At 40.8% G+C, this 27757-nt stretch overlaps 1 protein-coding gene and 1 long non-coding RNA gene across 4 annotated transcripts in view; one reads left to right on the forward strand and one right to left on the reverse strand.

Moving 5' to 3' along the window:
- SIM2 (SIM bHLH transcription factor 2) overlaps positions 1-27757 on the forward strand; it is a 63420-nt gene that overhangs the window by 6220 nt on the left and 29443 nt on the right. Inside the window, exons 2-4 of one of the 3 annotated variants that reach the window (XM_065862291.2) lie at positions 4341-4423; positions 7398-7487; positions 13847-13955. In XM_065862291.2, coding sequence (XP_065718363.1) covers positions 4341-4423; positions 7398-7487; positions 13847-13955 — 282 coding nt within the window. Of the gene's footprint in view, positions 1-4340; positions 4424-4654; positions 4840-5487; positions 5715-7397; positions 7488-13846; positions 13956-27757 lie in introns of those variants that run through there. The other 2 variants (XM_065862299.2, XM_071810978.1) reach the window with 2 other exon arrangements.
- On the reverse strand, positions 5544-13413 carry LOC139828428 (uncharacterized). Its single transcript, XR_011739995.1, has 4 exons — positions 13235-13413; positions 7385-7511; positions 6738-6823; positions 5544-5627 (listed from the first exon to the last, which is right to left on the reverse strand). It is a non-coding gene; the product is annotated as an uncharacterized lncRNA (long non-coding RNA).

A 27757-nucleotide genomic window follows, 5' to 3' on the forward strand; every position in this document is an offset into this window, starting at 1 on the left:
CACCTCAAGGGTTTATGCTAAACCCTGTGCCTCGCCTAAACGAAAGAGCCAAAGTTAGAACGAGGGTAGGGGCCACCTCCACCCCGTCCAAGGTGGGTCCGGGGCTGGCAGTTCGTCGTCCCCTGGTCATTTCCGTTGGCTTTCCCGACGAAGGGAGGCACAACCGCGCTAGGGAAAAGTCCCTAAAGAGAAGCGGTACTGAAAATCTCCGCTCTCGCAGTTGACTCGGGCTCCTTGTGAAGGATAGCTGTTGAATAACGCGGCGGGACCGTGAGGTTCGGGAGAGCCGGGGAACAGTACAGTACACACAAAGGAAATAGTACAAGTTACAGGGCAATCCGATACTTGACATAAAACATCACTAAGTAATTCTTTTAGCAGAATCCCAAGCAGAAAAGCTACCGGGCTTTCAACTGTGTGTGTGTACGAATTTACACAGTTGGAGACCAAAGGTGGGAGTTGTTCTCGAAAATTTCTAGATCTTATTACAGTTTGACTTACTCCTCTCTCTGGAAACTGGGAAATAGTACAAAGTGAATGTTGAGATACTTTGAAAAACAGTCAGAGATGTCAAAAGACGGTGGAGGCAATCATGCCCGGGTTTGCCGAAGGGAAGGGGACGCGTTCGTATGAGAATTCCTACGTCTTTCAACGGCAAAAGTAGCACGTATTTCGGGGTGTCTGTTGAAAACCCCGTCTCTGTCCCTAGGACGCCGTCGTCGGAGCCGAATCTGCCGCCGGGTGCCCGGAGCACGGGCTGATGGTCACAACTGCGATTAGGGCCGATTATTTCCCCCTTAGTACTGCCCGCTGTGTATGTCCTTCACCCCCTAGCACGGTCCCGGTGGGAACGGGATCAGCCGTCGTTACACACACCAGTAAACGGAGAGTGAACAGGGAGAGGGGCTCGTCTCATCCGTGTTTGCCGACGGCCGGATGCCAGCAAAGAGGAGGTTGCGCCTTGAACCTCTTCACCGTGCCAGCTCCTACTCGCCGGGGCGGGCTCTGCCGCTGAGTTCGGCTCCGGCTTTCCGGGCTTTACGTTACCGGTACCGCCCGGAGTCTCCACAGGCCGCTGGGTGCAGGTGATCCCCTACGCTCTCGCGCGGCAAAGGGGGAGAGGGCACCCCCACGGTTGTCCCCAGCCTTTGCGGGAAGGATGCAGCAGCTGCTCGCTCTCTCGCAAGGAAATCGCTATCTGGGCCAGCGTTGCAGGTAATTAGTGCTGCAATTGGGCATTTAAAAAATATTTGCTTCGAAATGACTCGTTCGGCAGTGCACTGGCTGCACAGCCGTGCCGGAGACTCGGCACCCTTTCCCGCCGGAGACCCCTTTCCGGGCCGGGGCCACCCCGGCAAACTCCCACCGCGTTTAAGCGACGTAGGAAACACTCGCTTTGTATCGGCAGCTCTTTTGGCCTCGCTCCAGTCCAGTGAGTGAAAATGTGCGTTGTTTACTGGCTGGGCAGGAGCAGCTCGGCGGAATCTATTGCATCCATATGTTTACAGGACGTATACTGCACATTTGCAAATCTCTCGAAAGACAAGTTAATGGGAGTTAGTCCTCCATCTGAACGTAAGGTTTTTATTGGTTTCGTTTCCACCTTCAAAGCGAACTGCTGGTGGATTAAACGATAAAATCATCGGCTTTAAAATAAGCTTACACGAATGCCAGGCTGATCCACCAAACGCATTTATGTTTGATGCGAGTTCGCAATTGCAACTCCAATTTACAATTTCAAAGGGAACAAATCTGCGGAAGTGACTTTTTTAGTCCAGGTTTGGGAAGAACCTCAAAGAAAGTGATCTGGGGAATGCTGTGAAACCGTACCTGGCCAGCCGTGATGGACAGGACGGAGCAGATTGCCAGGCACGGGTGCGGCAGAGACAGTTCGTTCTTGAAGAGCATCTTCGTGAGTGGCACAAAGAGTAAATCTGCTTCGTCCTTCAGAAAGTTAGGGCTCGTTTCAGGGCAGTTTTTACACCACTATGTCTAACTAAAGGAGAAGAAGTCTCTCTCTCCCGTGTATCGAGACTTGAAATTAGTAAATCGAAATAAGGACATGCCGCTCAGAACCAGGTCTTACTCTGTTGTTTGCATTTGTTATCGTCTCTGGAAAGAGACTGCAAGATGTCTCTGCGATCCTCAAACTTTCCGCCCCAGGGAAAGCAGCGTTTCAGCAACAACAAAAATATTCTGAAGGATCCCTGGAAGTGTAGGGATCTTCTTTAAACTGCGAATTGGGAAACGGCGGTAGAAAAGTGAGACTTTCCGTTTTCTTTTCAAAGCAAATTTCCCAATGTATGGCTAAACACCTTTCGGCGAAAGGAAGGTGTCCTTCCCACACCCACAAGAAAGCGTAGCCGCACACCGTGCACTTCTGAGGCGCGGTTTGGAGGGACCTGCTGGGGCAGCCGGAGCGACTGACACGGGGCAGGCAGACAGACGCCTCCTCTTGGGACTGACCTTGAGCACTGCTACTGCTTTGCACCGGAGGAAATGAGGCGTTGGGGACGGTGGGGTCCCCGGGGTGCCTTGCCTGGCGCTGAGAGCCACAGGCTTATTCATGCTTGCCCGGCGGGAGCGGAGAGGCTTCGCTGACACCGGGGCACCAGAAAGAGGCGAAACTCGTGGGAAAGCACCTCGGGTAACCGCGCTTCGCCACGCGTTTCCTTCGCTGTCTCCTTTTCCTCCAGTGGGAGACCTTGTCCACCCCAAAGGACGCCCCAAGGGCGGGGAGAAAGGCTCCCATCGTTTCTAGACCAGTGCTACCTGCGGACACTCGGCCGAAGGGTGCGCGGATCCAGGAGAGCGTTAGGCAGGACGTTTGGAGGCGTGCTCCAAAGCCGAAGCTTAGGGCAGGGCTTTCCGCCTGGGTGCTAACTTCTTCTCCCTCCCGCAACGGAGTCGAGAGGGACTCCTGCTGCAGCGACCTTTGCCCCTGCCAGTGTGCGGGCTGGCAGCACCGAGAATCCCCGCATTTCACCCGCCGCCGGCCCTTCCGCAGAGTCTCTAGGCTGCAGGGAAGCACGGGCAGTGAAGCACCATTAAGGCTTCGTGGCCTCGTAGAATCTGTGCTGTGGCCCCGAGGGCTTAAGTCTTCTTTTCTCTCCTTTGTCTCCAAAAAAGAGGCATTAAACGCTTGCGGTCCTGTATCCCTTCCCTCCGCCCTCCCTGTCTAGGCGGTCCTGGGGGCAATGGCACGCTGTAGAGCCTGCCATCAGGGTATTGGACAGGATCCTCCATCTCCTCGACTGGCACGGGTAGTGGTCTCAGCTCCACCGGGGAGGTGCTGCACCCCTTCTTTGCATGGAGTAAACGAAAAACAAACAAACACGTAAACGCCAGACCAGACCTCCCTCACTTCAAGCCCCCTCAATAACCTTTCGCTGTCACCAAGGCAGTGCCGGGCACACGGGCTGCCCACAGCCCGCCGGGCAGGACTAAGGTGAAACAGCGGGACTGAGTCGGGCCTGTCGGGTTAGAGGGGGCCGGAGCCCAGCCGGGGCCGCGCTGGCTGCGGGCAGGAACTCAGGGGAGAAGCTGTGCAATTACGCCGGCAAATTTCTCGGTCCCTTCCGTGCGCTGGTGAAGAGGCCGTCGGGGCACTTTGCCCCCGATTGAGTTCCCGCCCTCTTTAACCTCCCCAGCGCACTCCCCAGCAGGGACCCGCCTTGGCCAGCGTGAGGGTCGTCGAGACCGGCACCCCGCGCAAGCCACCAACCCACGCAGGGACGGAGGGCAGCGGGACGCGGGCGGTGGGGCGCGCAGGTCCGGCCCGCGGCCGGGTGTTGAGAGCCGTCCCGCTGCACCTCCGGCACAGAAGACAGGCGAGTGTCTTGCAGCCCCTTGTGCCTTCCATGTGTGAACCCCTCGCTGGGAACCAAATGCCCTGTGCTGTGCTTGACGAAGCTGCAGGCAGGCCGGGTGCTCGGGTCCTCAGTGGGTGGCCACTCTTCCTCGCCCCGGTCGTGGCGAAAGGGGGAACGGGCACGGTCCTACTGGCAGGAAGGTGCCGACATGGCCGGCAAGGGGAAGCGGTTGGGACAGGCGCTTCCCTGGTGCGCTCTGTAGAGCAGCAGGCTCCCCGGGGAAGGAGGAAGGGGTTCGCGGGGGTGCCCTCGCCGGGACCTCCAGAAAAGAGCAATTCCCTTTCCACGCGTGTGTGGAATGGATTCAGCCTTTCCCACCTCCCGAGCCCCAACGCCGCGGCCTGGCCCTCTGCCCGCGGGAGAAGTGCGGGGGAGTAGGCGGGTTGCGAACAGCTCCTGTCCCGCCGGGGAGGCAGGACGAGTCGGGCTCCGTTTCCCTCTCTAACGAGCTCCTCGGTTCCCTTGCAGGTCTGGGCGACGCCTGGGGACAGCCGAGCAGGATAGGTCCCTTGGATAACGTGGCCAAGGAGCTCGGATCCCATTTGCTTCAGGTAGTGGACGCCTTCCTCCTCTCGTACGCGCTCCGCATCGCAAGTCTAGTGTTGCGCTGCAATCAGCCTCCCAGCTCCCAACTCTCCTCCTCATCCTCTTCTTCCTCCTCTTCTCTGCACCGCGGGAAGAGCCTGGGTGAAGCCTTCTTTTTACTCCCGAGCCTCACACCGTCTGGGAGGGACGCAAAACGGAGACACCAACCACTTCATATTAGGATAAATAACAGGCACTAGTCTGCTCTCCGTGCATACAAAGCGTCTCCCATCCGTAAAAGCCATAATCAGACGCCCCAAAACTGCTGGGGATGTCCCGCAGGCAGCCCCCTATCAGCGGCAACTGGAAGCGCGTTTAGGCTGGAAAGATGCCGAACACCGGAGATCGTCGTTCTCCGGCGGTGTCTCGGGAGGGGAAACCTGTAAGTGAGCGCAGGGCTGCCGAGGCGGGGATTGGACAGCTGGGTTAGATCTCCCGCGGACTTTAGCACCTGAAAATACCGTTGTTCACAATCCCGTTGATTTGCTCTGGAATTCCGCTGAATTTCACCCACGCCTAGGTGAGCGTAGGAAGTCGTAGCTGGGGTGTGTGTGGCATTCGGAACAACAACAACAAAAAAAAACCACCCAAAAACAAACAAACAAACAAAACCCCAAAACTAACCAACCAAAAATACACAACAAAAAACCAAACAAAAACCCCATTTAGCATCATTTTTTTTTTATATGTGAACTTAATACAGCAAGGGTTTTTCTTGCCCGGTTTTAAAGACCTAGTAAACCGTAATCGTTTAACGGCCGTTTTTACTGTGGGAGGTTAATTCCTGGTCACAGAGCTGGAGCTGTTTTAGCTGTTCACTCGGGCTGGGGATAAAAACCTCGACAAAAAACTCTCTTCGGGGTCTGTGGCCGCTCCCTCCCGCCGAGTCGCCGGGAGGGCTCGCCCACCTTCGTTCCCCGCCAGCCGGTCGCGTTTTGGGCGAGACCCGGCTTCCGGCCCCCGGCGTCCCCCCCACGCCCCCCCTCAGGTAGCTGCCGTTCCCCTGGGCTCAAGCAAAGCCGCCCACCCGAATGGAGGTGAAGAGGTGGCAATGGTGGGCCAACTGGGAGAGCTGTGCGAGGTCGCACGACGATGGAAATGCCGCGCACTTCTTTGTTGCTGCAGCCCTGCAAAGTGTCACCCGTTCTCCTGAAGTAAAAAGAGAGCGTGCTTTCGGCACAGCGGTTTGAAACATGCGTTACTGATCACATACAGGAAATGGGAATTGATGAGGTTCAAACATTATCTCATGTCGAGGTAATTCTAGCCTTGGAAATCTGGTTATAAGTAGCTGATGTCCTATCAGCTGTTTCAGAATCGCTAGTCTACCTAGAAAATACGTATCTAGTTATATCATAAAAACCATTGCTGATGCACTTGCTCCTCCTCCCGGTTAGCTATTTCGCATTTTGTCTGGCATTAAATGAATTTAAGTAACATTATATGCTAATCACCTGTAATACTCATTTTATAGACCAGTTATTTCTGAATCTTAAAGTGCTTAACATTTTAATAAATCCCCATTTACTGTAAAATTTTTAAGGTTTCTTCGACTGAAACCTTTCATGTGAAGTTTCAGCTTCATTATGCATTTCTGTACAGGAATGTCAGAGACCTACTGCACCACATACTGCAGTAATGGAAGCATTGACATAGTTTCACTTATGATACTGAGTAAAGCAATTGCAAGATGCCAGTGTTTGAAAGCAAAGTGGTTGAGAGTGTAATAATTCGTTTCTCATTATAATACTTTTACAAAATTTCATTTATGTTCCACAAAAGAAAAACAAGTAAAGGCAAAGAGTAATCTGGTTTCAATTACATGCTGTAGAACCATTAGTAGGCCAGATAATAATTTGGAATATTTTCTTATTGGGGCAGCACTGTAAGAGCATGAAGAATACAGGATTCTATTGCTTCTCTCCTGGTTCAGTAACTTAGAAGATGAATTAAAATGGCTGCTTGTTTTATCTGTGTACTGTAAAAATTATTTTCCTCTTTCAAATATATTTTCCAATCAAGTTCATGCGTATGTGTTGATCAAAGCTTCCTAAATTTGTTAGAGATAATGAATACTTTTTGAAGGAGGATATCAGATAAGTTTGAAAAAATGCCTCAAATTGGACACTGAAGAAACCAGGTATTCTCTAACTGATAGTTTGTGTGTCCAAACTGTGGTCAGATTGGCCTATGCTGCATCATTTGCATATATTTTTTTCTTGTATGAATCATGTGTGACTAAATTACACTTCAGTTTTTACTCATGCAAGTAATATTTACCTTTCAGTCAACACCCCATCAATAAGAATTCGTAGTACTGGATCTCAAGTGTGCGTTGCATCTTACTGTCAGTGGAGATTCACAAACTGTAGAGATATAGCTTAATGAGCATAAACATCTCTCTTCAAGCGTGATAAACTTTCGAATGTGGATTTTTTTTTACTTTCTTTTTCTAAGTTCATATAGGTATATAGCAGACAACCCTCTATTTAGAAAGACATTGTTAAAAATATAGTCAAAGAAATTTAAAGCATTGCTTACAGTATCATTAAATATATTGCAAAGAGCAGTAAGCTGTGTCTGCCAATTATACCGTAAAAAATGGCTTGCGTGGTGCTAGACTTTCCCGTAAGTACCACATAGCTTGGGATTTGTACTAAGTACTAAAATAACCAGAATCAACAGGAGAATGTTAACTTTGAGTGAAGCAGTAAAGCTAGCATCTGTAGGGGGAATGAACTTAATTTCACAATGTGTGCATGTGTCATAGGGTTCATAGGAAGAGCATCAGATAAAGGTTTCTGTTTCTTAAATTTTACTGCTACTTGCTGCTCTTAAAGTTGGATCGAATTCTTCCTCCGAAAGATTTCAGATTTTTTATCACTGTCGGTAGTTTAAACAGAGGGCTTGCGTTTTACCCTACTTACTTCTCTTTTTCAGACTTTGGATGGCTTTGTTTTTGTGGTAGCATCAGATGGCAAAATAATGTACATCTCAGAAACAGCATCAGTACATCTTGGCTTATCTCAGGTATGAGCGATTTATTCTGTCCATCTGTTAAACACAAATGCTCGATTTAGAATCTAACACTGATATCCTGCCATGTATACAATGTCACTATTTCTTAGGGGTATTTGAAGCTTTGAAATATGTTTTCTGACAAATTGCCTTACTTAAATATTCAACTTTCCTTTACTTACAACCACATCATGACTGTCATTGTATCTTTTCTTGTTCATTGTATTTTACTCCTCATTACCTTTAAGAAGGGTAATAAATAATATGATATTGCAAATTGCAGATATATACAGAGCTTGAAACCCAAACCTATTGCCTGTGTGGTAATTCTATACGTCTGAAATAAAGTTTAGAATTCAAGTCTGTATGTTTTAGATTGTGTAAGATATTGAGACTTGCTATGAAATAGAGAGGAAATCTGATGTGGAACATGAGTTTTATGGCAAATGTGCTTTAGGAAAAAAAAAAAAAGAAAAGGGGGGCAGATTTATGAGTGTTCACATGGAATTCAGGGTAGTTTTTCCTGAGTTTTTCCAGCTCAGTGGTCTTTTCAGTAAAGCGTTTTATATGGTTGTGATAGAACTCATAAAACTCAGTTTACTACTGTTCTGCACAAGAAGTATAAGGGGGTTTTATTGTGTGGGGCTTTTTTTTTCTTTTTTTTTTTTTTTCTTAGAAGGACATTTCTAATTTTTTGCCTTCTTGGGATAAGCACAAGGGCAAATAGCCTGAATTTATTGCAAAGCACGAGTTTCCATACCTTTGTGTGTAAATGTATTACATAAATTCTGTGGTAGCACCTGACCTAAAGCTTGGTGAAGTCCAATAGAAAAAGTCCTAATTAATTTAACTGGGCCCTAGATGAGACTTAAAAGAAACAGAAGTGTTTCTTCAAAACCAGTTGCAGCTCAAACACTTCTCAGATTTAGATAAACTGAAATAAAGACTTAAGAGCAAACGGAAGGAGAATGAGGAGATGAAGATGAGAGAGCACAGGATGCTCTGAAAATGTCTGGGGAATACGCCCTGTGGTTTTTCCAATAAACAGAGAAAGGGCTGAGTTGTGGAGATTGTATATCTGTTTTAATTTTGGTAGTAACGGATATTTTTAACTGAAAAATTGTGAAGTACTTCATATGTGTATTTATGCTAGTGATATTTGAATGAGTAGCTGTGAGAAAAAATACAATTCCAAATAGCTAGAAAAATCAAGTATGTAATCTCATAAGCATCACTTCCAAATCCAAGGGCAACTACAATTCTAGTCTTGTAATCTCTTTTAGAAAAAATAATTTTGAGAATCAATATTCCGTGTGGATACTTTTTTCCTGCCAACTTTTAAAAATGTGTCCAGGGAACATTCTCAGTTTCAGCAGTTTGTTCAGTTGAGCCTGTTACAGTATAGGACTAGTTGTTTCATAACATTTAATGCATGTTCAAATTACTTTAAATATTGCTTTGTTTTAGAATAAACTTTACTAGAGAATGGCTGTATTTTCTACTCTGAATTGACAGCCTTATCACAAGATTTTCTTGCCCTAATGTTTTGAAAAGTCCATCATGATGCTGACTGCTTAAATAGGTTCATTTAGCCAGTACAATTATTCCAAAGCACTGAGTCCCACTTGTCCTTGCTGAAGTAGAGTCTCATTGTCCTGCACTGCTTGTTGTTTGATAAGCACTAACTGATTTTCCTGGTTTTGTCCAGAGATTGTTTCTTCCTTTTCTTTCTTTCTGAGGAATATCAAGTCATTTGGTGTTGTAGGTCTCAGTATTATCCAATCATCTGATGAAATGAGAGAACTACGAAATTGGTAGGGCACTAAATTGACTTTGCCACATTCAAGAAGAGGGGACTGAGAGTGTCATACAGGCTTTAGTCACATTTAGCCTTCATGCCCTTACAGCCATCTGCACAGACTGAATTCCATGTGCATTGCACATGTAGATACCTAGAAACCCTTAGTGCAAGAGGTACTGAGGAAAAGTAGCGGATTTGGTCATATCGCTTGTGTTTAATAAGTTTAAGTCAGTTTAATAACTAAAATCACAAATATTTCACTTCAGCAGAGATTTGTAAATGAATGGGCTGTATCCCTGAACTCTCCAAAAAGCTATAGATCAGAGAGGACAGAGCAGTGTGAAATTTAAAGGCATGTTTTAGATTCTCAAAATACTACCTGAGATAGCAGTTTCACAGTGCTTATTATTTTTATTTATAAATACAAAACCCCAGTTGAACAAGGCATTGATTTTTTCTTTTCCCCTCTTTCCTCATGCTATTTTATAATCTAATCTGTCATTCCTTTTTATCCATGTTGTATTTTTTAAGCAATAATTTTACTTTAAGTAGTACTAGCATTAATACTAGGCTACTCCTATGTACTATGATATTAATACATTAACACTAGGATATTTCTGTAAGCTTCCCAGGGCTCTAAATGAGTTCTTGTTCCTATTTCTCTGGAAATCACTGGGAGTTTTGTCACTGACATCAGTAAGAATGAGAATGGTCTGTAGGAGCAAATTCTGCAATTCTCCCTTACCAAGTCATAATCCTACACTATATTTTCAACAAGTGCTCTTACAGAGCTCCAGCCAATACAAGCTGAGACCAGAGTGATGATGATTCTGGAAAATTTGTTAGAGTGTGTATAGAAAGACCTTTTTATTAAATAATTTGACAATTAACTAGTCCACACATCAATTTCCCGTTAAAGTGCAATCTGTTTAAAAATATATATTTAAACTAAACAAAAAAGTTAATTTAAAGATATTTTGCAGGATATTCTTGGAGACTTACTACAGTAGCCTTTATCTTCTAGTTGATCTTCAATTCACTTTGGCAGAAAGAAATTTGAGCTTTTGAATAACCCTTCACTGGCTGGTGCAGTTAAGCTAGTTTAAAAGTTAAAAACCATATTAAGGGTTGTTTATCAGCACTAATTCACTCACTTCTGTCTGCAGCATCAGAAAATCAGAAACAACATTTCTAAAAGGCTGCATCTTCATTTGTGAACCTATCACTTAATGTGTGGCTTTGGATTTCTGCCTTTGCTCTCAACTGTAACTGTAAATATTGTAAATACTGATGATTCAGACCCTCTCCTCCATCTAATTTCAATTGGCCTCAGACCAGTGTTGAACTGACTTGTACTAGATGAGAGAGCCAGTTCCCTGCCTCTTTTTTTTCTGTGGATAACAAATAGGTTCAAATTCCCCAAAGATTTTTTTTTCCCCTTAGAGTCCAAAGACATGGAATGGAGAGGAAAATCCTCTTAGGAAACAATGGTGAAAGTTTGTTTGTTTGTTTGTTTGTTTGTTTTTTTAAATTTTGAAAGTCTGGATCTTATTCCAGCCATTTTGCAGGTCCATGAGGGAGCCAATCTTACCTTTGACTTCTGATAAGTCTTGAAATATTTAACCACAAACATCTGAATATTTCCAAGAGTTTATTTTACTTTCATCAAATAAGTATATGAAAGGCAAAATATGTAATTATTTGCCCTAGAATCTCTCTACTTAGTCCTCTGTGTTTATTATGAATCGTTTCTTGGCAGGAAAGAAATGTGCAGCTGAGTTACACATAAAAAACCTCTTAGTAGGAAACAGTGATGTTTGGTAGTAAGCAGGTATGTACAGATATTAAAAAGCTGCATCGAGGAAGCTGGTTTAATAAGCCTGAGGCATGGGATTTTAGAAAGTTTATGAACTGAACCATATAATTTATTTTTTTAAGTTTTCAGTGTTTCATTGTATGCTTTAAAATGGCATGCACACACTATGCATAGCAGGAGACTGTGGTCAGTTTCAAAATTGTGTATACATATTTTGGTTATTTGACTCTTACATAGCTCCCATGTCTTTGCTGATGGCTTTATGTTTCCACTTGTATTTTTACAGTCAATTTTGGTTTCAGTGTTGTATGTTCACCTCCCACTGATTTTGTTGGGGTTGCAAATGCATACATCAGAGTAGAAAATATTCCTATGTCTATAATGAAAAAAACTAGTCATTAGTTTGACAAAGCACTTTAGTTTTGAATTTTAGACATAAGCCCTGGGATACAAATTCCTTGGGTCCAGCCCTGTGAATCCTGTAAACAAATGTGTATTTCTGTGAGTCGTCCTTTTGAAATAGGTAGCAACATTTGGAAAAGCAAGAGATACCCATGAGTCATACTTCAGAAGAGAGTAGATGCATGTTGATGTGTTTATGATTATACTAGGCAATAACAGAGACATGACAGGATCTTTTGGATTACTACAGCTGATGTTGCTAGTTAGTTGATATTGGTTTTGTAAGAAAGTCTTTATATTGAAGGAAGAGATTATTTGCACATAGCCACCCAGGAATGATTTTTTTTTTTTTTTTTTTTGAAGCTGTATTATCTGATACAATTGTCTTAATTTCAGAGGCAAAATATACTTTACGGCAAAATCACTATTTGCCAAAGATAAATAGTAAGAACAAGGTCATAAGTGGTACTCCAGTACTCCTTTTGGTTTGAACAATGACCACAGCTGTGCGTTTTTGCAATGATAATTTTTTTTGTGTTCTGGTTTAACAAGGATATAGGCCAATTGAATGCCCATCACTATAATAATTACTAGATTTAAAAAAAAATGGTTTTATATGTCTGTAGGTGATTATGATGTTTATGGAGATATCTATGGACTTTTACATAATGTTTTTCCCCATGTAATTAAAAACAGACAGAAGCATTGAGAAGCATGACTCATAGTGGGATTGTATATTCTCCTTCCTCCTCCTCCACTAAAGCTTGAACATGGGGTGTTACTATAACAAGTCCCCATCTGTTACAATCCTGAAAAGGAACAGCCTGTGAGTTTTAAGGAGAACTTTTAGAGAAAATTATATAAAAGAAGCAATGTCGATAATTTTTTTTCCCTTTCCCTTTCCCTTTCCCTTTCCCTTTCCCTTTCCCTTTCCCTTTCCATTTCCATTTCCATTTTCTTTCCCCCTTGTCCTCTTTCTCTCCCTTTCTTTTCTTCCTCTCTTTATTCACCTCCTTCTCTCTGTCTTTCTTTCTCTCTTTCTCTTTGTTCATCTCCCCTTTCCTTTTCTTCCTCTTACTTTCTCTTTTTTTCCTTAGTGAAATTTTATTCTGGTTACACATATCAAATCAGTGTTTCAGTTTTTGCAGGGAGGGGTTGTTGGAAAGAAGCAGTGGGGAAAAGATGACTAGAAAAAAAGTTAGTTTGCATAGTCTTGGGACGAGACATTCCATGAATAATGCAGAAAATGCAATGATGAGAAACATTTTTGGAAAAAGATTGCTTTGTGAGGTAGACAACTTCATTTATTCCAAAGAAAAGGCAACTCACACATCTTAGCAAATTAGTAGGATTGGCTCAGAATAATAGGTTAAATTACTTCACCTCTCAGCCGTCTCTGATCTTGGGGGCCCAAGGCACATCAGGCCACAGTGAACAATTGGGCAGCCTGACACTAATTTAAAACACGGACTCAAAGAATTGGTTCACTTCTTAAATCAATTACTGCATCTATGTGGAGACTTTTGTTGCTGAGTTTTATACATGGCAAATAGAGTTAGCAAAAAGGACATACGGTGCACACCATTCTTTTTTTTTTTTTTTTTTTTTCCTTGAGCAACAGTTATTATGGGTACAACAGTGGGAAAGACAGAAATACATTCCTGTGTGAGCAAAGTTCAAGTAAGAAGAGGGAATACACAGGCATTTAGGATAGATCTAGTCTTTAACATGCGTACTTACTTAAAGCAGAGAAGGCTCAATCCAGTGCCCATGAAAATCCATGGAAGCCTGCTTTCTGAATTCACTGGCTGCTGTTCTGAGCCCTTCACGCTACTGTGCGTTGAGCGTGGTGGATCGTCTTTGAAATTCCTTACACAAAGGAACTGTGTAAGTCTAGTGGTTTGGCTCTGAAGGCTCAGTGGGCAGCTGAATGCAGGTGACAGTTTCTGGGAACCCGCAGAATTATTATAATTATTTTTTTTATATCTGTCTTCTTGGGAGACACTAATACAGTTGACAGAGATATCCTATTTTGTGGCAATCTAACATTTCTACAGCTGCTCTAGTTTATCACTCCATTTGCCAGCTCTCTCTAAAAGCAGCTCTTCTCTATCTGGATCATCACCAGGAATTCCCACAGAAGTCCCTGTAATATTAGTTACTGCTGAAGAAGGAATTAATTCAGTTTCTTTGGTATAATTTGGAGCACAGCTTTGATACATTCAGCTTAGGTTTTAAAAATGGTGTGTAGTTGCCCAGATGCAGTGTATGCAGGTTACTTAAGAGCACTTTTGTAACAGGAGAAAAAAAAGGAGCCAACTGCACTGGTTCATGTGTTACGTCTCTTCACAGGTGGAGCTTACTGGTAATAGCATTTACGAGTACATACATCCTTCTGATCATGATGAGATGACAGCTGTTCTTACTGCTCACCAGCCTCTTCATCCTCACCTCTTACAAGGTACTTGTGTGATCTGTGATCAAACTACCACTGAAAAACTGAAAAAAGTAACAACCCTAGACTGAAATGTGACGGGTTCGTATTTATCTGATATGAAGCTACGTACATGAATGGAGGAGGAGCATGAACTTGAAACTGTGATCCAGGAGCTTGGTTTATTACAGTAAAGGGAATAAGGTATCCTAGCTTAGATAATACTTTTCATGCCATGGAGTCCATGCAGTTTTAAACAGGTTTTTAGATTTTGCCCAGTGGCCATTTAATCTCATTTGTTTTGTCATTACTGCTGAGGTTGCAGGAATGTTGCAATGGTATAGCTGTGCATAGCTGCAGCTATGCAGTCTTAGCAGAAAAAAAAAAAAAAGACAAAAACCAAAAAAGAATACATTAGGCAATTGGGAAATAGAAGGATACTTGTAATGTTTTAAAAACAATTGTTAAATTTGAAGCTTGGACAAAAAGCTGGACTTGATACCTTCGGCTGTAGAAAGAGAAAAAAAATGGGGTTTGTAAAAGACCTAGATTTTGAAACTTTTGTAAAAAAAGGTGGTCTCTCCAGGAAATTAATGTCCACTTGCCTTGGTACTGGGTCACTGATTGACCAAGTTCTCCACACATCCTGTTCAGGTGTTGCAGATGATGCACCCACATGTACCCATACGCATGATGGAGTGCCAGGGAAGAGAGCAGAACTCTTATTGATTATGCGAACACCTGGATCAGACTGTCCACCCTGACTGTGCCTAGCCACCACACATAAATATTAACATAACCTTTTGTGTATTAAGTTGTTACATCAGTGTTGTAACTACTACATAACTAACTATGCTAATCTTTGCTAATCTTTGCACTATCCTCTTCAGTAGCCTTTCCTTGGAGGCAATTCTTTGAAGTTCAAACTTTGAAATATCAGAAATAATATGGCTCCATCATCTACAATGTGCTTTCACATGTATTTCAAAATTGCTTAATCAGTTGGACCTCACTTCCTGCTAGTTTTTATTTGCCTTCTTAAGGCACAGTCCCTGAAAGCACGAGGACCTTTGGGTTCACACTACAATTTAGTTTAGGATCAGGCATTTTTTTCACAGTCCTGATGTCTGTGCATTTTCTGTACTTGGTGACCTCACCACAGTTCTGACTGCTGTGATTCTATCAGCACAGAACCGTGTGCCTTCTGCATGCAGGGAAGTTTCACGTGTCTGGAAGAACATCTACTGCTCTGAGTTGTGTAAACGGAAGAATTCTCTTAGTCTCCTTCCTCCCCAATCAGGCTGTCTTGAGTACCCCTTGGTGTATTGAAAAACAAATTCTTATTTTTCTTGTTGGACTCTTCTCATTCTTGTTGTTACTTGACTATTTCATAGTCTACGCTTTCCCATTTGGGATTTTTTTTTTAAATATGTTGACTTTTTTTTTTTTTTTAAAGGTTTTTCCTTTTTCTTACCTTACTGATAAGCAGAGAGGTTACCTCAGCTAAAAGCCCGTGACTTTTCATGCAGTTCTGCTGGTATCCAGAATTTCTATTAGAGTAAGACATTTTTATACCCACTGTCTTGCCAATGGCGATAGCCTCCTGGTTTTGTTACTTTTTAATTATTAGTATTATTTGTTAGTTGGAAATTTTTTGCAAATTTAAAATCATGGTCAACTGGAATTAATTTCTAGGTCAAATGCAAATAAACCTGCAGCTCTTCTTGTTCTCTGTTTAGTATCGTGATTTTGGTTTACTAGAAGCAGTGAGACGACACAATAGCATTGCGGTTCCAGAAGTTGTTTTTTTTCTTCAGAACTAGGTGTTGCCTGTCTCTTGCTTACATTTGGACGTATCTGGATGCTTATCTTGCCTTTTAGCATTTGTTTTCTGAAACCATAATGTCTCCCTCGTTTTGGCTACTTATGGTCAAATTCTTTATTTCCTTAGCAAATTCTTGTCAATGTGAAGTATAATTCTGTTCTGACCGTGTTTGAAAAGACTTTACACACAATTGGATCTGTTAATTTAAGTTCACTTGCAATTGTTTCAGTCTGAAATTCTGCTGATGGTATAATTAGCCTCAGATATATGTTTCATTCTCTTTCTTTACCTTATTCTACATAGATGCTGTTTGTTATTAGCATCAAGCTCTGGTGCAAAGGTAACGGAAAATTTACTTTGCCATGTGATCCATTTACATAAGTTTCATTTTTGTGTAAAATTTTGTGTAGCAGAGGAAATTGATAAAAACCTCAAAACAACAGCATCTTATTTGGTTTCCTAGACTTGGAGAAGATAAACAAAGGAGTTGTGTTCTGGTTGTATAGGGATTATTTTATGCAAATCTTACTTCTGTATGTCTCTTCGCCATAGAATGCCTCGAGCTGGTGTATAAAATATCCAGAATCTATAGTTAATTCTTTTTTTAAATGAACAGAGTGACCAAATATTTATATTTGTCTCCAGTGTACCAGCAGTTCCCTTTTCTTCAGTGTACACATTTTATGCATACATCTATGTATATATATATAGGTATAACATGAAACTACCTGGCCTACAGAAATCAAGGCAGGTTTGCTATTTTTCTTTAGTGAAGCCCTGAAACCTACTTAATATGTGAAAAGAATGATGCAACTTCTGTCTGTATCTTAGTAGATATTTTGAATATTTAAATAAAACACGGAGTCCTACGAATAACTAAGGACAGAGGGAAGCTGAGTGGAAGTGGCTTTATTTCCTAATACAAAAGAAAACAAAACTTTTAAAGATAACTTTTTGTCATTTCAGTTTGATTTTATCTCTTTTAATTTTTAAGACATGTCTGAATCATCAAGTCGCTGAGTTAAATAAAAACTTTCCTTTTATGACATTATTTCATTATAGATCTCTCCAATCTGTGGTATTACTCAGGAGTAAAATCAACAGACACAGACATTTACAACACAGATTTACAGCTTGGCTCATGTAACTTTACTTGCTTAAGCGATCTTCAGCTAATTCTCAGATATACCCATAAATTTTTAGTTCAGTTGCTATTTCAGCAGCTGTAACTGGATAAGAGCTGTTATCATAGAAATAAAATCCCAAATGTGAACATAAATATCTATACTTTGTGGAATTCTGTTATGGTATTGAATAACCCAGAGTACAGATTATTTTTGACCTTCAGTCTTTGTAAATTTTGATGCTATTTATTTCTTCATTTGTTTTTAATCTTCCTCATTGTCCTTCATTATTCTCTTCAGACCTTCCCTTGTATCTCCAGTGCTTCATCAGTTCCATAGAAGCTTTTCTGAAAGACCAAACAACATGAGAAAGGTAGAAGCCTTGCAGCTGTTGAGCTCTAGAGATTTTATTTGCATGAGTTTTATTTCTCAGGGAAATGCAAATTATTGCTCACTGAAGAAAATCAGACATAGTGTAGATTTCTTTATATAATACTCACTGTGACGTTGTTTTTCTTTAGGTATTTCAGCCTGGTACTCAAAAAATTATCTGTTAGTTTAAAAGGCATAAGCCTTCTTAAATTATAACTTTTAAATTTGTTTTTAAGTTTCCTCTGGACTTCCTACAATTTCAGGTACAACAAGGGCACATCATCAGCCACAGAGGGCAGATACTTTGTTTTTTTAAAAGACGGTGACAATTATTGAATAATCACAAGCTTCCAGAAGCTGGGACTTCATAGCAAGATGAAACTTATTAAAATTTAGAAAAATAGATGTTGGCGAACTAGCTGTTTTGTTATCCCTCTTTAGATAAGTCCAATGTGACATTACAGCATGTTATGGTATGGTAAGGAAAGCTTTTGGGGCAAAAATTGGAAGGCAGCAACTCTGAGAAGCATTTGAAGGTCATAAAGGACAACAGCTCAGTGTGAGCTTCCATTTGGATGCTGTGGCAAAAAGGGGTATTGGAAAATCTCTGTGCATAATAAGCAGGGCAATAGTGAATAGGATTGGCAAGGATGAATTTTTGTATTCTTTATACAGTATTAGTGAAATAGACACTGGATTTTTCTGTGTAATCCTGTTGTCCACTTGAAAAGGCAAATTGGAGAAAGTAGAGAAGAGAGCCGCAAAACTGACTGAAGGAATGGAAAGGCTTATAATGAGAGATGAAAGAACACCATCTGTTTGGTTTATCAAAGACAAGATTGGGAGGTGACTATATTATTGTGTGTGCATACTTCCACAGGAAGAGAACACTGGGAACTATAGAACTGTTTTAGAAGAAAAAACATATCAAGGACCAGTGTCTGTGAACTGAAACCACAAAAGCCCAAATTAGAATAAGGCATACATTTATAACTACGAGTTTGATTAACCACAGGAACAAAATACTGAGGGAAGCAGCGGTTTCTTCCTCTTTTGATGTCTTCACATCAAGGCTGTATGCCTTTATAGAAGGTACGCTTTAGGCAAACAGAAGTTACTGAGCTCAGCACAGGAGTAACTGAAGTTTAACCAACGGCAATGTACAGGTTAGACTTATGATCTAATGCTCCTTTCTGGCCTTTAAAGTCTATAAGCTATGGCTCAATGAAAGCCATAAGCTCCACGATCTGTGGAGGCTTTGGAGAATTTCAGCTTTTACTTACAAAGTCTTTAAGCTGCCTTTTTACTTGCATGACCAGCATTAAAAATGTAAAGCAATATGTACTGATCCTTTGCTATGAAAAAGGCCAACAGCTGGACTCTTTCTGAAGGTGGCTGTGGTGGGGAAAAAATAATAATCTCTCTCACATACGCATTAAAAGTAGGGTATCCCTCAGCAAATCACCTCACATGAGTCTTTAGGCCAACTTTGCACCAGTTGTAACAAAACAAATACATTATATTGAACCAGGGTGGGATAGCAAGGGAAAAAAAAAATGTATATTTTTCCAAATGATGTGTGCTGGCTGTGCTCAGATCTCAGATGACTTCACTGACCCTTCATGCCTTTCCAAATTTTGCTTAATGTATTTCTGATCTGCAGCATTTTTCTGTGTTCTAGCTTAGTTTTGTACCTGTGAAGCCTTACACCACAGTTTTGCCACCTGTATCTGTTGCACATCTGATATCAAGATTACTGGGCCTCTGTCCTAAAATATGCCACACTTAACTAACAGGAATGTGGGAATTGTTTCATGGTGTAGGGCCAAGAGACTGATTTCTTAACATGTAGAGAAGTGGTTTTGATGCACGCTGTGTTTCCTTGAGCACTTACAGCTCCGAAAGCTTTTATTTTCTGCTTCTTCCAGCAGCGGAACTAACAGAGTCCACTGGCTGAGGTTCTCCTGCTGGGGCAGAAGGCAGTCATCTGTCAGGGAGGCTGGCTTCAAAATGTGGGGATGATGTAACAGTAGTTTCTGAATCTTGGAAGACTGCAAGGTTTATGCCTGACTGTAGAGACTCAGCGCATGCTGCGTATCTCCCTTGCTTAGTGCAGGAGACCTAGTAGGTTGTGATGTCATGCAAACTTCTGCCTAGCCAACAACAGCTCCAGAACTTCATGGAGGCACACGAGGAGTTTGCCCCTTGCCTCACCTCACATAGAGTATAAAACTAATTGTCCATCAGGCTAGTAAGTCTAAGCTGCTATAGCACAGCAGCAATACATTTTAGTACTAGAATGGTGGGGGTACAATGATGGCAGCAGTTTGTGAAGAGACTGTTACAAAGTGCCTTGTCCAGAGGTGACAAGAATTTTGAATGTGTCTGAAACAGCTTTCAGGGACTGGGTGTTCAAGATTGCACCAGGGTTATTGACTACACCCAGCTCCCCCTTAGCGTGCCCTGTACAGGAAACAACATACTGACACAAACTGGGTTGCACATACTGCCATCAGTCAGGACCTTAAGCCCTCAAATGTTGTTGTCAAAAGTGTGTCTGTACCAACTAGTTTTGCAGAAAGTTTTCTTTAACAGTTAGCAGCATCGAGTAGCAGGCTTGTAGCAGTATAGTCACACTTACTAAACCATCTGGAGGGTTTTGGGAAATACTGTACCTCCTGAATCATATCTATCAGAATAAAGAAGGAAGTTTTGGTATGAAATACCAGGGTAGTGCAAGCTGGGTATGACTAGTCTGTCTGTCTGTCATCATTGCAACTGAATACAAGCAAGAGAGCAAAAGAAGAGATATTTGCACTGCAGGCTAACCAAGACAAGCAATTAAGCAATGCTGAGGGGGATTCAGTATTGTGTAGGGCTCTGCCCTGTCAGACACTGTGTGTCTTCTATTGGTTTCATATGCTTTTTCCTGAGATTTTAACTCTTTAAAATGTTGATAGCTTCCCAACTTTTGCTGACTTGCACACCCAGGCATGGTGTACTAAAAGCGGTTTATTATCATTCCCTAAAACAGACAAAGGAAAAAAGGAATACTGTAGTTATTGTAGACAACAACTGGACAATTCTTATATCATTAGTTATAAGCCTAATGTAAGTTAGACAAGGAATGTGGAATCACAGAATAACAGAATACTTTGTGTCAGGCTTTCTTCACTCTGGTTGATGCTGAAAGGGCACCATTTCAGTTAGCTAAGAACTATATGCCGGTGCATTATTTTCCTCTCAATGAAGAACGTCTTCCCTATCTACATCTTGTTCAATATTAAAATAAAGGAACAGAAAATTGTACATCTGGAAAGATGGGTTTTTTTACACTAAATATTAAAAAAAATCTAGTAAGTATATAGGCAAAAGACTAATCTTGATATGAATTTTTTATTTATCTTAAATTTTTATAGGAAAATGATTATTGAAAGATAATGGTTTAGCATAATGATACTGCTAGTGCTGTTTCTTAGTGTTATTTTAAACCTGAGAAATATAGAAAATAAATTATTTTGGATATACAAAAGTGGAGAAGAGAGCTGACGGCTGGCACCCCATTCAAAGATTTTTTTTTTTTTTTAATTAAGAGTAAAATATATCAAAAAGAGTAGAGTGTCTTAGATCACAAAAGCTATTGTTTTCCTTTCTGCCTAGTGCCCTGTTGAGTTTCTTCTCTAAGAAAAGTTTGGAAGCATCACTTACATGAGCAAAGGAAAATCTGGGCAAATGCTAGCAAACAGCTGAGTTTGGATGACAGCAATTATGACAGACACAACTAATCTCTGCAGCACTGGCAAGATTCTGGATGCAGTCAGGACACAGAACAAAGTGTCAAAATGGGGGGGAAATTTGGGCAGCTCATGCAAGCTTGAAACTCTAGGACTGAGGCTAATAACAGAACTGATTGCAAGAACATTACCAGGTCAAATCAAATCAGCCCACAAACTTCAGTTCTCAGCTCAGAATGTGCATTGGAACTTGTTCTCTCTTTCTCTCCCTCTAATTTGTAATTTTGCCATGTAAGGCATTTGTATTTTATCAGTCAGCTGGTTCCACTCATTTGCTAAAAGTACAAGCATTCTCAAATATTTAAACCTGTAACTTGTATGTATATATATGATGCTGCAGTGTAATAGGGAGCAGGGAAAGTGTGTCCAACTGTTTTGTTTCTTCTTTCTAACTTGGAATCAGTTTTGACCACACATACCAAGGAAGGACAGGGAAATGTTGATTTAATACACACCTTTGCATGCAATGTTTCACTTTGCAGAACAGTTTTAGTCATAACCTCACTTTTGCACTATTCCTTCTGGCAGAGCAACAATAAAGACGATCAGTATGCATCAGGCTTACAGGTCTGATGCATCATTTGCCACCAGCTCATCTCCAGGCCTGCCTCTGAACTTGTCATGAGGAAAGTTCACCAAAGATATTTTCAAGCCCTTTCTCATGCTGGCCCTGTTGGTCAATCTTGGATTCCCAGCTTGAAGGATTACCTTAAAACTGTGTGTGCTATTATGCAACCATTTCTTTTTAAGGCACCCTACGGTGCTTTTACCTCTTTGTTTTTGTTCTAGAAGTTGGTGTCACCCTATTCAGAATTAAGGGGTAGAAGTTGTGGCATTCTCTCTCCCATGCCTAACAAAAGCTATATCCTTGTTATGTTCACAAGAGACTAGCCAAGATACTCACATGCTCTTTTAGTCAGCAATGTGCTGTGTGGAACCCAGATGCTTTCCAGATTACATAATAATAAGAGTAGAACATGTGTGACCTTATAGTATAGAAGAGGTAAGATGAAAAGAATCAACTGAAAGGGCAAAAACAGGCAGAGTGTTTGGGGAATGGGCAATAAAGTGTTATCCAGACATGAACTTGTGGTATCTGTGTTTCCACCCTGTAAAACAGTACAGCAGGGATGCGGAGCAAAGCTTATCATACATGCATGCCTTGTCTCCAGAAGAACACACTAGCTTGAGGCAGGAGCATGTCTTCACACAATCTGAATGAGGGGAAAGGTAGAAGCAGGTGACCTTGTGCATAGTGCTTTGGTCTAAATGTGGTCTTTGAGAATCATTTTCATCTCCTACACCTTAGATGAAATTTGACATTGCACCCAAGCTGCCACATAGAGTGAACATGAATCATTAGCTGTGTCAAGAACTCCTGATTTTAATGCCACTTCATACCTTCTGTAGTGGTAGATGAAACATACATTCTTAAAACAGCACATGGTACAGCAGGGTGCAGTTTGCAAGCTGAGGTATTTCAATTTACAAAGTGGTTCTGCAAAAAAATGATGCCATATTTTGCTAATGTAAAAAATTGAGAGCTTTAGGAAAGAGATACAAAATACTAGCTTGCACCTTAGAGAAGATAAAGGCATGAGAGGTGAAGCTGTGGAAAAAAACTTCTATGATCTTTTTCTTCAGTCCACTGTGCATGCAGCTTGGAAACCACAGAATTTTGTGACTGTTTGCTGTTAAAAGAGATGAAAGATGGAGTGGAAAGCAAAGATTAATTTCACATTTGCACCTCCAGGGATGGACAATTCTGGTTTCCATAAAGCCAACCATAATTTCACAGAAATGCTTGGAGAATCCTGTTTGGCAGTCATGTGCAATATGAGTGAACAAATGCACAAATTCTTTATCCAAAATAGCAAGACTAATTTTCTTTACTATGACATATATTCTGTTTATGAGGGTAAGAAAATATAAATATGTAAAATACAAACAGGCTATTTTATTCCTGACTAGTGCTTGCAGACAAAATGTACTGCATGATATACTAGGATAAGAAAAGAAAGAAGAGAAGAGAAGAGAAGAGAAGAGGAGAAGAGAAGAGAAGAGAAGAGAAGAGAAGAGAAGAGAAGAGAAGAGAAGAGAAGAGAAGAGAAGAGAAGAGAAGAGAAGAGAAGAGAAAGAAGAGAAGAGAAGAGAAGAGAAGAGAAGAGAAGAGAAGAGAAGAGAAGAGAAGAGAAGAGAAGAGAAGAGAAGAGAAGAGAAGAGAAGAGAAGAGAAGAGAAGAGAAGAGAAGAGAAGAGAAGAGAAGGGATGAGTGGGGAGGGCATACTCTGTAGAAATGGTACTCAGTGCTGCGAGAAAGGAAAACATCTGTATTTCCATAGACATACACAGATTGCTGTGTTTTAGATTTGTGAGGATATTAGCATACAGATAAGTTTAGGCTGTGATTTGAATTAAGCCATTTACTCTCTGCCTCATTCATAGCTTTTACTAAATCTACTCAACTACACCATAGCAATGCTTCAGGGAGGGAGCCTCTGTAAGGTGACCAGGCAATATAGTAATACATTAGTGGAATAGAAAAACTTCCCCGAATCTGATAAGGGAAACATGGAGTTTGGCTGAAAAATAAACAGTGATACATTAGCAATGGCCATCTTGGAGACAGATACGGACTCTGACTTGCAGTGCCTCCCCCTACAAAACTCCTCATAAATGATACCTCGATTTTATTAAAATATCTGCTAGTAGACATATTGAAAAAGTCAGGATCTCAGTAACCTCAGTTACATCCTTCGTAAGAATGACAGCAGAAAAGACAGAGAAATCTTCTCAAAGTATATAAAAAAGTTGATCAAAACTAGTATTTTGTTTGTGTCAGTTTTCATTTCCAACTATTACTAATCACATGGTTGGGGAAAAATGGCAAATCCATGGTAAAATCTGAGAGTCTCACAGGTCATTCTTAAAAAGATTTCAATAAAAGTTTGTCGAGCAGTGTGGAGAGGACAATCATTTGCAAATGTTAAACACTGATACAGGGAAAACAAAATCAGAAATTTGCTATTAATTCAAGTTATAGCAAATATTGGAAGTGGCTGGAATAGAAAAATAGACCTGTGATTGTGTTCCACATAAATGGATAAAGAAAAGCACTATGCCAAAAATGTGAGAGTAAACATTTAGAAAGAACCCTAAAGCTCTGCTTTTCATCTCTAATTCCTGTAGTAGATAAACACAATGTCAATAAGCTCTGGAAAATGCTAAAAGCTGTGCTAAGATGGTTGGTCTGTTTTTCAGGAAGGTATCGTCAGAGCCTTTTGAGATACTTAGCAATTTAGAAGTGGGGGTGGAGGTATCTTTTTAGCTATGGCAGCTATTGAGACATTTTCTTGACTCATCTTCTGAAAAAGAAGCTTGAGCAGAAGAATGTAAAAACTTTGAAAATCATTCAACTCACTTATCAAAAGAAGTATCAATTTCCCAATTATTTTAAAGTTGTTTGGGAGAGAGAAACAGGTCACATTCAGGTAAAGAGGGAAAATAGATGCTGACATGGAAAATAAATGGGAAGATCGGTAAAGCAGACCCATGCTGCAATGCTTGCACCTATAAAGGATAACTGCATTAAAACTTTTCGGAGCAATACACAGCTGTTTGTCAGAATTACAGATGGCTATGGCAAACGTGAGAGAAGGTGCAATTAAACAGAAAAAATTTGTCATATGTGGTGGACTGGCTGGTATAATAGGTATTTGAAAGAAATTATGCAGAGTAAGAGACAGAACAGTGACATTTATCATTAGTTGTCTCAAAATTTGCCATCTCCATGTGGTGATTGCTCACTTTTTTTGAAACCTCAGGTGGCTGGGAGAGGAGTGGCTAGAGAACAACCCTACAGAAAGGGGTCTATGGGTGCTGGTTGATGCTTAGTTGAGTACGGCCATGGCAGCCAAGAGGGCAAACCACATTCTGGGGTGCATCAAACACAGTATAACCAGCTGGTCAAAAGAGTCTATATTCAGTGCAGGTGCGGCCTCACCTTGAGTACTGTGTGCAGTTCTGGGCCCCACTGTTTAAGAAGGATGTGAAGATCCTTGAATGCCTCCAGAGGAGGGCAACAAAGCTGGTGAAAGGACTGGAAGAAATGTTCAGTGAGGAGCAGCTAAGGAATCTGGGTTTGTCTAATTTGAAGAAAAGGAGGCTGAGGGGTGACCTCATTAGTCTCTACAGCTTCCTAAGAAGGTGAAGGGGAGAGGAAAGTGCTGATCTGCTGTCTGTGCTATTCAGTGACAGGATGTGTGGGAACAGTTCAAAGCTGTGTCAGGGGAGGTTTAGACTGGATGTTAGGAAGCATTTCTTTATCTAGAGGGTGATCAAACACTCGAACAGGCTTCATAGAGAGTTGGTCAATTCTCAAGCCTGTCAGTATTAAAGAAGCATTTGGACAATGCCCTTAATGACATGCTTTAATTTTTGGTCAGCCCTAAATTGGTCAGGCAGTTGGACTAGATTGTCATCATAGGTCCCTTCCAACTGAAATATTCTATTCTATTCTATTCTATTCTATTCTATTCTATTCTATTCTATTCTATTCTATTCTATTCTATTCTATTCTATTCTATTCTATTCTATTCTATTCTATTCTATTCTATCCTATCCTATCTTATCCTATCCTCATCCTATCCTATCCTATCCTATCCTATCCTATCCTATCCTATCCTATCCTATCCTATCCTATTCTCTTCTCTTCTCTTCTCTTCTATTCTATTCTATTCTATTCTATTCTATTCTATTCTATTCTATTCTATTCTATTCTATTCTATTCTCCTTGTTGTCAGCTTCTCAGTTTTTCAGCTTGCTTCTGGAAGCTATAGTCAATGGGGCAATATAATATAGAATACTTCCAGCAGTGACAACGGTGAATTGGGATTGTTTTACTTCAATCTAAAATATCCCAAATACCACACTCTGTGAAGATACAGTTGTCTCAGTTCCAGGCATGAAGGTGTAGTTGGAAAGTACAGTTTACCATGGGAGACATTGCTATGCTTAATGAAATCTCCTTTGTTTCTTGAAGTTCTAAAAATGCTGTTTTGTAAATACATCAAGTTATATCAGTACAAACACACACAGAGTACACACATGGAGATTACAGTGCTGTAATAGTGTTCTATTTTAATCATAATCTGAAGTACATTTTCATGCAGAGAAATGGGGTTTCTTTTGTTAGAGGGGAAATATATTTCACATTGGATCTGGTTTTATTTCTTATTCTCCCCTTTCATAAAAGAAAAGAAAAAACAAAAAGGCACAAACCCCCACAAACAAAACCAGAGCTGAGCAATAAGTACCTATCAATACCCATAGGGTTTCAATGGATTACTTCTTCTTCTGTGACAGATATGGAAGAGAAAAAACATCAAACATCATTGGGGTTGGTTTGTTTGTTTGTTTTTATGTTAACTCAGATGGAACATCTCCGTAAGACTTTCTGGTCTACTCAGTAGATTTTTGTCTCTCATCCTTCATTTGTCAATGGCTGCCACTTGTTGGTTTAATCTTTTCTCTATAACAAACAGACATATAGATTTTTATCATTTTCTGGATAGTTAAAGAAAAGGTGTTAACATCACTAACAGTGATGCATTTATATAGCTAACATTTCATAATAATTAAACATAGTTGTTAACCTTTGGTTATTAGATGGTATTAATATTCTTTAATAATTAAAAAAGCTATTTTCCTTCAGTGTTGCTTATATTCTGGTTCAGTCATAACATTTTACTAGTAATTATTCTTTCTCCAGTTTCATATATGTGTGTTTAACTTACAGTTCTCTCAACTTTTAACTACTTAAGAAGTGGTAGCACCTGACTGGTTTCCTCTTCGTTTCAAACCTCTTTTACCTTCTTGATAGCCTAAGATTCTTTTTGTTATTTGTATGTGCTGTGCTTACATGTTTGCTTGAAAAAACACTAGTGATATCAATAATTACATTACTGGGTCTAAATGCTTCATATTATTATATTTTTGCAGTTTTGCAAAACTTAATTTTGATTGATAAAATCACTTAATTCTTATGAATAATTGGTTACATTCACCTCTTACTTAAGCCTGGAGTGTGTATTTTGTATTTATTGTTTTTTTGTCTTCCCTAATTTGAGACTTTCGCTACATCCCTGGACATCTCCAGTCATTTTGTTTTTAAGGCAGCTACCAGCTATTTATGCTACAGGCTTTATATGCTTTATATGCTTTATAAATGAGCTTTAATGCCTACTCTCTTCTCACAATTTTGTGATTAACCTCTGCAGTAGAACAGCATGCATTAGCAATCGCTTTTCTCACAGCTCATCTGATTTCTCCTATTTGAATATTCAGCATCTCCCTCTTGCTTGCTAAACCTTTAAGTATCTCATTTTTTTTCTACATTCTCTTCATCAGAGTACATCATCTTACTTGCAAGAGGGAGATGCTGAATGACATATTTTAAGTTTTGCATTATATTAATGGATGCATTAGCATCCTGCAGGACACTTGGGCTCTTTATTTCCCAATCAGCTTTACTATTACAATTTTAGTTTTGTTTTGTTTTGGTTTTTTGCTTTGCTACCCACTTCTGCTACTTTCAAAGGCACTGGGGAGTCACACTGGCAAAGTTATCAGTTAATATGAATATTAATTCACACTGTTTACAGTTTTGTGTGCCTGAGTTCTTTATGTGAGGGTTTTGGTCTTACTGCTCCTTTA

This window comes from Patagioenas fasciata, chromosome 1 (assembly GCF_037038585.1).
Source record: "Patagioenas fasciata isolate bPatFas1 chromosome 1, bPatFas1.hap1, whole genome shotgun sequence".
Classification (NCBI taxonomy): Eukaryota; Metazoa; Chordata; class Aves; order Columbiformes; family Columbidae; genus Patagioenas; species Patagioenas fasciata.